General features: G+C 46.3%; 1 protein-coding gene across 1 annotated transcript in view; it reads left to right on the top strand.

Annotated features, from left to right (window-relative positions):
- The window catches only part of LOC137385093 (solute carrier family 15 member 4-like), a 74,159-nt gene extending 59,757 nt beyond the window's left edge, over positions 1-14,402 (top strand). The window contains exons 7-8 of the mRNA XM_068059851.1: positions 11,746-11,904; positions 14,036-14,402. Coding sequence (XP_067915952.1) covers positions 11,746-11,904; positions 14,036-14,214 — 338 coding nt within the window. The 3' untranslated portion in view covers positions 14,215-14,402. The remainder of the gene's footprint in view (positions 1-11,745; positions 11,905-14,035) is intronic.
- The last annotated feature ends 1,527 nt before the right edge of the window (positions 14,403-15,929 follow it).

The raw sequence follows: 15,929 nt of genomic DNA on the forward strand, positions 1-15,929 counted from the left end.
GACTCTCCAGTGCAGCCGTGAATGTGGCCCCACTGGAACACGTGCACATAACAATTAGTTCCTAGCTAATTAGTTCCCTGCACTTTTCAGATAGTATAACAATATGTAACATCCATATTTCTTTAAAACATAATGCTCCGATATCAATATAACTGTCAATATATCTAAAGAAGATCAACCGACTTTTGGAAATAATCTGAACCCTTTTTAAGAGTCTTTTATGGAGTGTATTCTTCTAAAAAATATTATTCACGGTATCACTTGGGTGGTAAGATCTCCATCTTGTGGATTTGGCATTTGTTACTTTCAGTGGTGAGTTGGCACGCTGTACAGGAGATGTCGCGTCACTTGCTGGTAATGTTAATTTTGTCTCACTGGATAATGATGTTTCCGGTGTTGTTGATGGTCTTTGCTGTTTCTCCAGCTCAGGTGTAGGTCGAATACAGATTCTGTTCCTTCTCATTTGGTTACCGGTTTCAGTCTCAATGATACCTTGGGGTCTCAGCTTCACTGACAACTTTTGCTCGGTTCCAGGTTTTCATGACTGGATCCTGTACGTGGACAGTTTGTCCTTTCAACAGCGTGTACGTGCATGTGTACAGTTTATCCTTTAGCATATTTGTTGCAGTGTTGCTCTCCTCTTACCTGTGCTTCAGTCAGTTGTTGTCTCACTCCCTCCTGGTCACCTGAAGGATGTATTTTGCTTGGCAGAGTAGTCTTAAATTTTCTTCCATTCAACAGCTCTGCGGGTGATTTCATTGTCAGCCTTGAGAGGTGTGGATCGGAGTGACAATAAGGCCAGGTTTGGGTCCTCCTTCGTCTCTTGGCATTTCACAAGTGTTCTTTTGACCGCCTGAATGTATCTTTCTGTAACCTGTGTCCCTGTGGGTGGTGTGGTGATGAGGTGATGGTGTTGAACCCACACTGGTCAGCGAATTCCTTAAATTCTCTGGATGTAAATTGGGTGCCATTGTCACATATTAACCTTTCAGGAAACACTTGCTCAGCGAACAGAATTCGTACTGCTGAGATTATTATTGTGGCTCTCAAGTCTTTCATCTTCCAGATAAAAGGGAATTTTGAGTAGTAGTCTGCGACTATGAGATACCATTCTTGATGATGTGTGAATAAATCGATTCCTACAGTATGTCATGGTCTGGGTGGTACTTCACTCGCTATCGTCTCCTCTTTCCATTGTGTGTTTCTGTACCTCTGGCATACATTGCATGTAGACACCATATTTTCGCTATCTCTGTATATGCCTATCCAGTACACAGCTGATTTGGCTCTGAACTTACACTTCTCCATTCCCATGTGACCTTCATGTATCTTTTGGAGAAATTCATCCTGCATTATTTTGGGTATGATTATTCTGGATCCGGACAGCAGAACACCATCTTCTAGTGAGATGTCATCTCTGATAGACCAGTACTGCCGTATTGCTGGTTGTGTGTGCTGTATCTTATCAGGCCATCTCTGGATCACTTGCTGAGATAGTATCTGTAACTCCTCGTCTTTGCTGGTCTCTAATTTGACTCAGTTTCGGTGGTGTTACGTTCACTAGGTGATGAATCTTTATACCTAGGTCTTCAATCTCGTGTTTTTACTGTGGTGACAACAACAGGGTGTCTGCCAGCACCATATCTCTTCTTAGCTTATATTTCAGAGTGAAATCATAACTCTGAAGCCTCAAGAGTAACCTCTGTTGTATTGCTGGTGCTTTATATAGATTTTTCTTGTAGATCTGCTCCAGTGGATGATGATCAATCTCCACTGTGAACTTCCTCCCATAGAGATATGTGTGGAACTTCTCACATCCATACACGACTGCCAAAAGCTCTCTCTCTATGTTGGCATATCTTGTCTCAGCTGATGTCAGAGCTTTGGAGGCAAATGCTATTGGCTTTCCCTCTTGTACCAGTGCTGCTCTCAGTCCTTTTCTGGAAGCATCTACTTGCTGAGTGACAGGTTTCTTTCTATCGTAGTACGACGGACTTGTCTCCTTGCAGACTACCTTTTTTAGTTTGTTGAAACTCCTGTCATGTGACTCTGACCACTGGTACTCTACATCTTCTTTCATCAGCTCCCGCAGGTTTGCCATGTGTTCCGACATGTGTGGAATAAAGGAGCTCATGTATTGTATCAATCCAAGGAAACTTCACAACTCTCTCTTATCTCTTGGGGCTTCCATCCCTGAGATGGCTGAGAGTCTTTCAGGGCTCGGCTTAACTCGGTCAGGTGTGTACATCATTCCCAAGAACTGGCATTCTGTCACTTCCACAATGCATTTCACTGTGTTTAGCTTAATCCCAGCTTTCCTGGTTCTCTCCATGGCTTCATGTAGATGGTTGTCATGATATTTTCCATCTACACCATATATCTGGATATCATCAGCTATACCGACTGCTCCTTTGCATCCCCTGTATGTCTCGTCTACTTTCTGTTGGAATACATCCTGGCTCACTTTGAGGCCAAAGGGTAGACACAGGAATTTGTACCATTCAAAGGGTATGTTGAATGTTGTCAACAGTGAAGATTCTGTGTCTAGCTTCACATTCCAGTAGCCATTTCAGGCATCAAGCTTGCTGAAAACTTTTGCCCCTGCCAGTGTTGGTGTGATCTCTTCCAATGTTGGAATAGGGTAGTGATCCCTCTTTATTGCTTGGTTAAGATCTTTGGGATCTAGGCAAATTCTTAGCCATCCATTTGGCTTCTCTCTCACCACGATGGAATTTACCCAATCTGTAGGCTCTGTGACTTTATTTTCTTCCATTTCTTGGAGATCTCTTTCAAGCTTTCCTTTTAGTTCTACTGGTACTTTACGTGGGGGATGAATCACTGGTATCATCGCTGGGTCAATAGTGATGTGATACTCAAAATTTTTGAAGCATCCAACCATATCATCAAAACACTCTGGGTACATTTGTACCAGATTTTCTTTGCTACTGATCGGAGGGTGCTTTTCAATGGGTGTACTGTCTTCAACTCTCAGTGTCACCTTCTTCACCTCTCATGGTTTACTGAGATAATCTGCAGCTCTTCACAACTGCTGAACCCCAGGATAACTGGACCATCTGTTTCAATGACGTAGAACATACAGTTAACATCTTTTCCTTTGTGTGTCCCTCTGATTTGGGTTGTTCCTAGCTGTCGAATCTCAGTTCCCCCATATACTGTTAGCATTACGGTGTTTGGTTTCAGAGCACCTTCCCTTGGATAACCATATTCCTCCAAATTTTCAGGAGCGATATGCTGGTATATTCTGAGTGGGATGATGTTACTCTGCGCTCCAGTATCAATCTTCACCTTCAGAGTTATCGCTGTGGGCTTATATCTCAGCCTCTTCCTGATCTGAATGGTTGTGTGAATTTCTTTTCTCTGCGAACTGTCACATCCAGACATTTTGTGCAGTTCTATGGTTCCTATGTCTATCATATTCTCAAACCCATCGTCATCTTCCAGGGTATGGATGTTTTGGTTTCTTTCACTGCTCATTCGCCCTGTTACTCTGACTCTGATGACTCATCTACTACCTTCTTGCCTTGTTCTGCACATCTTTTCCCAGTGATTGGTCTTTCCACAAGCTCTGCAGATCAATCCATATGTGGGAAATTTTCTTCTATCTGTCAATTCATGTGGTCGTCCACAGCTCCTGCACATATTTCTCTCTGTTTGGTGTACATTCTTTAGTTGTTGTTTCACTGCATCGACCCTGCTGCCTGTCTCTTGGCTTAACTGAAGGCTAGCTATTTGGGTTATCAAAGTCTTCATCTGTCTGCTCGTGACTTCATCTGCTCTGGCAGTGTCTACAGCCTGTGATATTATGAGCTAGTCCTGTCCGATTAGAGCTGTCTGCACTTCAGGATGTGCAGAACCCCAAATGAGCTGACCTATCAGCCGATCATCTGTGCCCTTAAATTTACATTTTCTGGCTGCATTTTTCAATCTTGCGACAAAATTGTCAATAGGCTCACCTAGTTCCTATCTGATGCCTTGAAATTAATATCAGTGTATCTGATGATTTAATTTTGGCTGAAGGTGGGCGCTGAATCTTTCAAAAATTTTATCTGGGTTTCTGCTGTCCTCTTCGCTTAGGTCCCAGCTGTTAAATAAATGTAATCCTTTATCTCCAGCCCACAGAAGGATATAACTGACCCTCTCCTCTTAACTAGTGCCTTTTAGGAAACTACTGAATGTCAATCTGCACTTTTGTTTAAACTTCTCAAATGCCTCTATGACATCATGAGCTTTCCAATTCATTATGGGCTGTAGCTGTGCGGTCATTCCTGTCCCGGCTGACATTTTGTTTCGCGTTTTCGCACAAGTCACTCAGTTTTTCTTTCTCTCTCTGGCAATAGTTTGGGTCAATTTTCCTCATCTAATTCTTTTAAAATGTTCTAGCTTTACTCATAGACACTCGCTGCCACCATATTACGTCTTCTTGTTGTTTCCTGGTTCCCAGATGTTGGAAATAATCACACTTTAAACTTGAAAAGGCTTGAGTTTTTCATTTATTTGTTCAGTCAGCAAGCTGCCTGCTGTAGGACTGGTGAGACTGGTTTTCTGTTACATATCACTTGACTCTCCAGTGTAGCCATGAATGTGGCCCCACTGGAATACGTACACATAACAACTAGTTTCTAGCTAATTAGTTCCTGGCACTTTACAGATAGTATAATATATAACACCCATTCTACTCAATCTCTCTTCATAGCACAACCCTCTCGTCCCAGGAATCAATCTAGTGAAGCTTTGTAAGCTAAATATGTAAATATATGCAGACCAGGACTGTACTCTCTTCTCCAGGTGTGGTCTGCCCAAAGCCCCATATAATTGGAGCAAGAATTCCTTACTTTTGCAATAAAGGCCAACATATCATTTTTGCAGTGCCTTTAACATAGTAAAACCTCTCAAAGAACTTCACAAGAGCAATTATGAAACAAAATTTGGCACTGAGTCACATGGGGAGATATTAGGACAGGCTTAGTCAGTGAGATAAGTTTGAAGGGGTGTCATAAAGGAGGAGAGACAGGGAAGAAGAGGTTTTGGGAGGGAATTCCAGAGCTTAGGGCCCAGGCAGCTGAAGGCACAGCCACCAATGGTGGAGCGATTAGAAGCGGGGAATGCGCAGGAGGCTAGAATTGGAGGAGTGCAAAGATCTCAGGTAGGGGCTGGAGGAGGTTACAGAGCTAGGGAGGGTTACAGGGGTCAGAGGAGGTTACAGAGATAGGGAGGGTTGTAGGGGCTGGAGGAAGTTACTGAGATAGGGAGGGTTGTAGGGGCTGGAGGGGTTTACAGAGATAGGGAGGGTTGCAGGGGCTGGAGGAGGTTACAGAGATAGTGAGGGTTCTCGGTGCTGGAGAAAGTTACAGAGATAGGGAGGGTTGTAGGGGCTGGAGGAGTTTACAGAGATAGGGAGGGTTGTAGAGGCTGGAGGAGGTTACAGAGATAGGGAGGGTTCTCGGTGCTGGAGAAAGTTACAGAGATAGGGAGGGTTGTAGGGGCTGGAGGAGGTTACAGAGATGGGGAGGGTTGTAGGGGCTGGAGGAGGTTGCAGAGATAGGGTGGGTTGTAGGGGCTGGAGGGGTTTACAGAGATAGGGAGGGTTGTAGGAGCTGGGGGAGGTTACAGAGATAGGGAAGGTTGTAGGGGCTGGAGGAGGTTACAGAGATAGGGAGGGTTGTAGGGGCTGGAGGAGGTTACAGAGATAGGGTGGGTTGTAGGGGCTGGAGGAGTTTACAGAGATAGGGAGGGTTGTAGGGGCTGGGGGAGGTTACAGAGATAGGGAAGGTTGTAGGGGCTGGAGGAGGTTACAGAGATAGGGAGGGTTGTAGGGGCTGGAGGAGTTTACAGAGATAGGGAGGGTTGTAGGGGCTGGAGGAGTTTACAGAGATAGGGAGGGTTGTAGGGGCTGGGGGAGGTTACAGAGATAGGGAAGGTTGTAGGGGCTGGAGGAGGTTACAGAGATAGGGAGGGTTGTAGGGGCTGGAGGAGTTTACAGAGATAGGGAGGGTTGTAGGGGCTGGAGGAGTTTACAGAGATAGGGAGGGTTGTAGGGGCTGGGGGAGTTTACAGAGATAGGGAGGGTTGCAGGGGCTGGAGGAGTTTACAGAGATAGGGAGGGTTGTAGGGGCTGGGGGATGTTACAGAGATAGGGAGGAGGGACTAGTGGAGGCTACAGAGATAGGGAGTGTTGTAGGGACTAGAGGATGGTACGGAGATAGGGAGGATTGTAGGGACTAGAGGAGGGCATGGAGATAGAGAGTGTTGTAGGGACTAGAAGAGGCTACAGAGATAGGAAGGAGGGAGGCCATGGATGGATTTGAATATGATGAGCGTTTTAAAAATGAGGTGTAAATGGAGCGGGTGCCAGTGTAGGCCAGTGAATTCAGGAGTGATGGGTGAACTGGATTTGGGGTGATTTAGGATACAGGGCAATCGAGTTTTGGGTTAACTCAGGGTTATGCAGGATGGATGATGCAAGTGGCTAGGACAGCACGGGAATAGTTAAGTCGGGAGGTAACCCAGGCCAGGATGACGGTTGGAGATCATCATTCCCAAAGATCACTTTAATATGACTGCATAGGACACAGAATCATGGACTGATACAGCACAGGAGGAGGCCATTCAGCCCATCGTGACTGTGCTGGGTCTTTGGTCAAGCTGTACATTTAGTTCCACTCCCCTGTTCTTTCCTCATAGTCTTCTAAATTTTCCCTCTTCAAATATTTCTCCAATTCCCCTTTTGAAACTTCCTATTGAATCTGCTTCCACCGTCCTCTCAGGCAGCACATTCCAGATCACAACAACTCACTGTGTAAAAACATTTCTCCTCATCTCCCCCTCTGGTTCCTCTGTCGATTATCTTAAATCTGTGTCCCTCTGGTTACCGACCCTCCTGCCACTGGAAACAGTTTCTCCTTATTTACTCTATCAAAATCCTTCATGGTTTTGAACGCCTCGATTAAATCTCTCTTTAACCTGCTCTGCTCTAAGGAGAACAATCCCAATTTCTCCAGTCTCTCCACATTAACTGAACTCCCTCAATTTGCTGTCTCACACTTCTCCGGATTGAACTCCATTTGGGACAATTCCGCCCACCTGCCGTCGACAGCTTTCTTCTTTTTTAACAACCACACGGCCAATTTTTGGATCGTCCGCAAACTTCTGAATCATACCCCCTATATTCAATACCATATCATTGATATAAAGCACAAAAACCAAGGGACCGAGTACTAAGACCAGCAGAACCCCACTGGAATCAGTCGCCAATTGAAAAAACACCCAACGACAATTACCCTTTACTTCCTGCCTCTGAGCCAATTTTGGATCCAATTTGCCATTTTTCCTTGGATCCCATGGGCTTTTACTTTCATGACCAGTCTGCCATGTGGGAACTTATGAAAAGGCTTGCTAAAATCTATATAGATTATATCTACTGCACTACCCTCATCGACCCTCCTTGTTATCGTCTCAAAAAATTCAATCATGTTAGTCAGACTCAACCTTCCCTTAACAAATCCATGCTGACTCTCTCTGATTAATCTGTGTCATTCTAAATGAAGATTTATCTTGAGCCTCAGAATTTTTCCCAATGATTTTCCTACCATCGAGGTTAGACTGACTATCCCTTACTCGCTTTTAAATAACAGTTCATTGTCAGCGGTCCTCCAGCCATGTCATGCAATGACACTTCCGACTTCTGCCTTGAAGGCAATAGTTGTAGAGGATTCAATTGTAAGGGGAATAGATAAAGGTTTCTGTGGCCGCAAACGAGACTCCAGGATGGTATGTTGCCTCCCTGGTGCTAGGGTCAAGGATGTCTCAGAGCGGTTACAGGACATTCTGAAGGGGGAGGGTGAACAGCCAGTGGTCGTGGTATACATTGGTACAAACGACATAGGTAAAAACAGGATGGGGTCCTAAAAGCAGAATATAGGGAGCTAGGAAGTAATTTGAAAAGTAGGACCTCAAAGGTAATGATCTCAGGATTAGTACCAGTGCCACGTGCTGGTCAGAGTAGAAATAGCAGGATATATCAGATGAATACGTGGCTGAAGAGATGGTGTAAAGGGGAGGGTTTTAGATTCCTGGGGCATTGGAACCGGTTCTGGGGGAGGTAGGACCAGTACAAACTGGACGGGTTACACCTGGGCAGGACCGGGACTGATGTCCTGGGGGAGTATTTGCTCGAGTGGTTGGGGAGGGTTTAAACTAAAATGGCAGGGGGATGGGAACCTTTGCAAGGAGTCAGAGGAGGGGGGATCAAAGACAAGAACAAAAGACAGTATGGGGAATAAGAAAAGGGATAGGCAGAGAAATCAAGGGCCAGAATCAAACAGGACCACAGTGAAAAATAGTGGGAAGGAGACAAGTAATGTTAAAAAGACAAGCCTTAAGGCTTTGTACCATAACGCACAGACCATTCGCAATAAAGTGGATTAATTGATCGCGCAAATAGATGTAAGCGGGTATGATATAATCAGGATTACAGAGACATGGCTGCAAGGTGACCAGAGATGGGAAATGAACATCCAGGGATATTCAGTATTTAGGAAGGACAGACAAAAAGCAAAAGGCGGTGGAGTTGCATTGCTGGTTAAAGAGGAAGTTAATGCAATAGTGAGGAAGGATATTAGCTCTGACGATGTGGAATCTGTATGGGTAGAGGTGAGAAACACTAAAGGGTTAGTGGGGGTTGTATATAAACCCCCAAACTGTAGTGGTGATGTTGGGAATGGCATTAAACAGGAAATTAGAGATGAATGCGATAAAGGAACATCTGTAATTATGGGTGATTTTCATCTGCATATAGATTGGGCAAATCAAATTAGTCACAATACCGTAGAGGAGGAATTCGTGGAGTGTATACGGGATGGTTTTCTGGACCAATACATTGAGGAACCAACTAGAGAACAGGCCATCCTAGACTGGCTATTGTGTCATGTGAGAGGAATAATTGACAATCTAGTGGTGCGAGACCCTTTGGGGACGAGCGACCATAACATGATAGAATTTTTCATCAAGGTGGAGAGTGATGTAGTTGATTCTGAGACAAGGATCCTGAATCTTAGTAAAGGAAACTACGAAGGTATGAGGCGCGAGTTGGCTATGATGAATTGGGAAACGTTACTTAAAGGGATGACAGTGGATAAGCAATGGCAAACATTTAAAGAGCGCATGGATGAACTGCAACAATTGTTTATCCCTGTCTGGCGCAAAAGTAAAATGGGAAAGGTAGCCAAACCATGGCTTACAAGGGAAATTAGAGATAGCATTAGATCCAAGGATGAGGCATACAAATTTGCCAGAAAAAACAACAGACCTGAGGATTGGGAGCAGTTTAGAATTCAGCAAAGTAGGACCAAGGGATTGATTAAGAAGGGGAAAATAGAGTACGAGAGCAAGCTTGCGGGGAACATAAAAACTGACTGTAAACGTTTCTAAAGGTATGTGAAGATAAAAAGATTGGTGAAGACAAATGTAGGTCCTTTACAGTCAGAAACAGGGGAATTTATTATGGGGAACAAAGAAATGGCTGACCAACTAAATGCATACTTTGGTTCTGTCTTCACAAAGGAGGACACAAATATCACACCAGAAATGTTGGGGAACATAGGGTTTAGTGAGAGAGAGGAACTGAAGGAAATCAGTATGAGTAGAGAAATGGTGTTGGGGAAATTGATGGGATTGAAGGCCAATAAATCCCCAGGGCCTGATGGTCTGCATCCCAGAGTACTTAAGGAAGTGGCCCTAGAAATAATGGATGCATTGGTGGTCATCTTCCAAGATTCTATAGACTCTGGAACAGTTTCTACAGATTGGAGGGTAGCTAATGTAACCCCACTATTTAAAAAGGGAGGTAGAGAGAAAGCAGGGAATTATAGACCAGTCAGCCTGACATCAGTAGTGGGGAAAATTCTGGAGTCTATTGTAAAAGATTTTATAGCAGAGCACTTAGAGAACAGAATCAGACAGAGTCAGCATGGATTTACGAAAGGGAAATCATGCGTGACAAATCTACTAGAATTCTTCGAGGATGTAACTAGTAGAGTTGATGAGGGGGAGCCAGTGGATGTGGTTTATTTGGACTTCCAGAAGGCTTTCGACAAAGTCCCATATAAGAGATAAGTGTGTAAAATTAAAGCCCATGGGATTGGGGGTAGTGTATTGCGATGGATAGAAAATTGGTTGCCAGACAGGAAACAAAGAGTAGGGATAAATGGGTCTTTTTCTGAATGGCAGGCAGTGACTGAGGAGTGGCAAGGATCGGTGCTAGGACCCCAGCTATTCACAATATATATTAATGATTTAGATGAGGGAACTAAATGTAATATCTCCAAATTTGCAGATGACACAAAACTGGGTGGGAGGGTGAGTTGTGAGGAGGATGCAAAGAGGCTTCAGGGTCATTTGGACAAGTTGAGTGAGTGGGCTAATGCATGGCAGATGCAGTACAATGTGGATAAATGTGAGGTTATCCACTTTGGTAACAAAAACAGGAAGGCAGATTATTATCTGAACGGTTATTAATTGAGAGAGGGGAATATGCAGCAAGACCTGGGTGTTCTCGTACACCAGTCGCTGAAGGTAAGCATGCAGGTGCAACAGGCGGTAAAAAAGGCAAATGGTATGTTGGCCTTCATAGCGAGAGGATTCGAGTACAGGAGTAGGGATGTCTTGCTGCAATTATACAGGGCCTTGGTGAGGCCACACCTGGAATATTGTGTGCAGTTTTGGTCTCCTTATCTGAGGAAGGATGTTCTTGCTATAGAGGGAGTGCAGCGAAGGTTCACCAGACTGATTCCTGGGATGGCGAGATTGACGTATGAGGCGAAATTGAGTCAGTTAGGATTATATTCGCTGGAGTTCAGAAGAGTGAGGGGGGATCTCATAGAAACCTATAAATACTAACAGGACTTGACAGGGTAGATGCAGGAAGGATGTTCCCGATGGTGGGGGAGTCCAGAACCAGGGGTCATAGTCTCAGGATACGGGGTAAACCTTTCAGGACTGAGATGAGGAGAAACTATTTGAACCAGAGAGTGGTGAACCTGTGGAATTCGCTACCACTTGTTGCAGTTGAGACCAAAAGATTGTATGTTTTCAAGGAGGAGTTAGATATAACTCTAGGGACGAAAGGGATCAAAGGATATGGGGGGAAAGCGGGAACAGGTTACTGAGTTGGATGATCAGGCATGATCATAATGAATGGCGGAGCAGGCTTGAAGGGCCGAATGGCCTACTCCTGCTCCCATTTTCTACGTTTCTAAGGCAGTGGAGAGGTTTTGGGTACCACCACAAAATTCCCAGCTTCTGACCTGCTCCAGCCAGCCGAGAGTTTTCCCCGATTCCCATTGACCTCAGTTTTGCTCGGGCTCCTTGATGCCATATTTGGTCAAATGCTGCCTTGATGTCAAGGGCTGTCATTCTCACCTCACCTCTTGAGTTCAGCTCTTTTGTCCATGTTTGAACCAAGGCTGTAATGAGGTCAGGAGCTGAGTGGCCCTGGCGGAACTCAAACTGAGCGTCACTGAGCAGGTTGTTGCTAAGCAAGTGCGGCTTGATGGCACAGTCGATGACACCTTCCATCACTTTACTGGTGATTGAGAGTAGGCTGATGGGGCGGTAATTGGCCGGGTTGGACTTGTCCTGCTTTGCATGGACAGGACATAACTGGGCAATTTTCCAGTTTGATGGTTTTCCTAAAGTCTCTTGTTAATTTTTTGTGGTTTTTTTGGGAAGGTTTGGAATTTGCTTACTCAGAGGCCCCCAAATCCATGCAGTGTGCCATAATGGGCCTCTTCTTCTTCTTCTCTGGGATTGGCTCCTTCATCGGCTCGGGGCTCCTCGATCTCGTATCCCTCCCTGCCATAGGCTGGCTGAATAGCCATGAAGACCATGGTGAGTATTGTGACTGGGCGGATCGGAGGGGGGTGGGGAGAGGGTGGAGGGGAGAGGGGGAAGAGAGAGGGACAGAAGCAGGGTAAGGAGGGGTGGATAGAAGAGAGAGGGAGGGGTGGGGAGACCAATGGGGAGACGGTGATGGGAGCGGGGGTTGGGGGAGAGGGACGGGAGAGGGGAAGGGAGAGAGAGGGGTGGATAGAAGGGAGAGGGCAGAGGGAGGATTGGGGAGAGGGCAGAGGGAGGCGTGGGGAGAGGGAAGAAGGAGGGGTGGGGAGAGGGAGAGAGCAGAGGGAGTGGGGGGGAGACGGATGGGGAGAGGGTGATGGGGAGAGCGGGTAGAGGGAAAGAGACGGAGGGGTCGATAGAAGGGAGAGGGCAAAGGGAGGATTGGGGAGAAGGAGAGGGAAGGGGGGGTGGGCAGAGGGAGAGGGCAGAGGGAGAGGTGGGGAGAGGAAGAGGGAAGACGGAGGGGTGGGGAAACGGGAGCAGGAGAGGTGGGGAGATGGGAGAGGAGAGATGGAGGGTTGGGGAGAGGAGAGAGGGAGGGTGAGGGGTGGGGAAAGAGGAAGGGGAGAGGTGGGGAGATGAGAGAGGAGAGATGGAGGGGAGGCGGTGGATAGGGGAGAGGGGGTCTGGGGAGAGGGGTGAGGGAGGGAGAGGGGAGAGGGAGGGAGTGGGAGAGGGGAGAGGAGAGAGGGAGAGGGAGGGATGTGTAGAGGGGGAAGTGGGAGAGGAAGGGATGTGGAGTGGGAGAGTGGAGTGGCGAGAGGGGGAGGCGGAGGGGAGTAGAGGGACGTGTTGGACCACTCGTGGGGACTCCTTCAGCTTGCGGCTGTGTTCACTGTCATGAAACCCCGAACGCAACTCAGATCATGGAAACAGGAAGACATTAATAAAATTGCAGAATGGGTGTGCAGTCGGTCGAGAAACCCCGACATAGATCAGGGTGAGGTGGTCCATTTTGGTGGGAAGAGTGAGGGGGACGCATACTGTTGGATAATACGAATTTAAATAGGGTTGGGGACAGATACTCAAATCAGTTAAAGCAACGGCACAAGTTAATCAGGCCATAAAAATGCCAAGAAAGCACCAAGGGTTGATTTCTGAAGTGACAGCAGTGAAAAGTCGAGAGGGAATGTTAAACCTGTCCAGGAGCTTTGTTTGACTACACTTGGAGTACTGGTCACCAATTTACAAAGAGGCAAGAGAGAGACACTGGGGAAAGAGCAGAGAGGATTTACAAGGAGGATAGCAGAATGGAGAGGTTATATCAATGGGGAAAGGCTGCACAGCCTGGCACTCTGTTCTGCAGAAAAGAAAAGGCCGAGGGGGGGGGGGAGGGGAGGTGACCCGATCGAGCTCATCAAGACTCTGAAATGGTTTCAATAGGTTAAATGTAGAGAGGATTTTTCCACTTGTCAGCGAAACCAGAATGAGGGGGCCTTCAATATAAGACAGTCACTAATAAATCCAGTGGGGAATTCAGGAGAAACCTCTTTCCCCAGGGATCGGTGAGAATGTGGAACTCGCTACCACAGGGAGTGGTGGAGGTGAATAGTGTCGATGGATTTAAGGGGGAAGCTGGACAAACACATGAGGGAGGAAGGGATAGAAGGAGATGGTGATGGGGTGAGATGAAGAGGGGGTGGAGAGGAGGACCGAGTGGGGGAGAGGGACCGGCATGGACCAGCTGGGCCGAATGGCCTGTTGCTGTGTTGTAAAAGTTGACAATAGTTTTCGTTTCCTAAGGAGATTCTATTCCCAGTTTGCCTTATCCTTGTTTAATTCCCCATGGTCTTCCTTTCCATGAGGGTCGGTAACCAGAGGGACACAGATTTAAGATAATCGACAGAGGAACCAGAGGGGGAGATGAGGAGAAATGTTTTTACACAGTGAGTTGTTGTGATCTGGAATGTGCTGCCTGAAAGGACGGTGGAAGCAGATTCAATAGGAACTTTCAAAAGGGGAATTGGAGAAATACTGAAAGGGGGAAAGATTTGCAGTGGTACAGGATTAATTGGACAGCTTTTTCAAAGAGCCAGCACAGACACGATGGGCCGAATGGCCTTCTCCTGTGCTGTATTATTCTATGATTCTATGACTCCTTTGTTTTTCCCTATCCTGCAAGGCAACATCAACAACTGCCACATGGACTATTACTTCTTCCTGCTGGCGGGCCTCCAGTGCGTGACACTTCTGTTCTTCAGTGCGTTCACTGTGCGTTACTATAAGGGACGAGTTGAAGGCTGCAACCGTTGTGTCAGCGGCAGTGGGAGAAGAGATGGCCAGATCACCCGGAACACCTAGCAAAGTGTCCGGGCAGAGAGGAGGTCTTCGGCCTGGTTCTGATCCTGTTCCCACCTCCCCCCAACAAACACCGACCAGAGCCCCAAACACGCACATACACATATACACAGAACACATAAACACACTTATACACAGAACACACACACACACATACACAGAACACACACAGACACAGAACACACACACACTTATATACAGAACACACACACACACACATACACAGAACACACACACATATACACAGAACACACACACACACATATACACAGAACACACACACACACATACACACTTATACACAGAACACACACACACACATACACAGAACACACACAGACACAGAACACACACACACTTATACACAGAACACACACACATACACACACACACAGAACACACACACGCTTATACACAGAACATACACACATACACACACATATACACAGAACACACACACTTATACACAGAACACACACACATACACACATATACACAGAACACACACACTTATACACAGAACATACACACATACACACAGAACACACACACACTTATATACAGAACACACACACACACATACACAGAACACACACATACACAGAACACACACACGCTTACACACATATACACAAAACACACACACACTCACACACACATATACAGAGAACACTCACACATACACACCTTTACACAGAACATACACAAATATACACAGAAAACACATACACACATATACACATATACACACACACACATACACACTCTCACACACACTCTCATACTCTCACTCACACTCACAGACACATTCACTCACATTCTCACTGTCACTCACACTCTCACACTCACCCTCTCACACACACACTCACTCTCTCACACGCACACTCACACTCACCCTCTCACACACACACTCACTTACACACACACACACACACTCTGTCACTCTCTCACACGCACACTCACACTTACTCCCTCTCACACACACACTCTCACACACACACACGCTCACACTCTCGCTTTCACACACACTCACACTCTCTCACTCTCACACACACACACACGTACACACTTACACTCTCTCTCTCACACACCCATTCTCACAGACACGCACACACTCTCACACACACACTCTCACAGACACTCACACTCTCTCACACGCACACTCTTGCACACACAAGCTCACACTCACACTCTCTCTCTCACACATATACACTCACACACACTCACTCACACTCTCTCACACACATTCTCTCACACACTCACTCACTCTCTCACACACAATCTTTCACACACTCACTCACTCACACACACACTCACACTCTCTCACACACAATCTCTCACACACTCACTCACACTCATACTCACTCACACACTCTCACTCACACTCTCTCACTCACTCACACTCACACTCACACACACACTCACACTCTCTCACACACACTCTCTCACACACTCACTCACACTCACACACACTCTCTCATACACAATCTCTCACACACTCACTCACTCTCTCATACACACACACACTCACTCACACACTCTCACTCACACTCTCTCACTCACACACACTCACACACACACTCACTCACACTAACTCACACACACTCTCTCACACACACACACACTCTCTCACACACACTCTCACACTCACACACACACTCACACTCTCTCACACACTCACTCACACACTCTCACTCACACACTCTCACTCACACTCT

This window comes from Heterodontus francisci, chromosome 28, assembly GCF_036365525.1.
Source record: "Heterodontus francisci isolate sHetFra1 chromosome 28, sHetFra1.hap1, whole genome shotgun sequence".
Lineage (NCBI taxonomy): Eukaryota > Metazoa > Chordata > Chondrichthyes > Heterodontiformes > Heterodontidae > Heterodontus > Heterodontus francisci.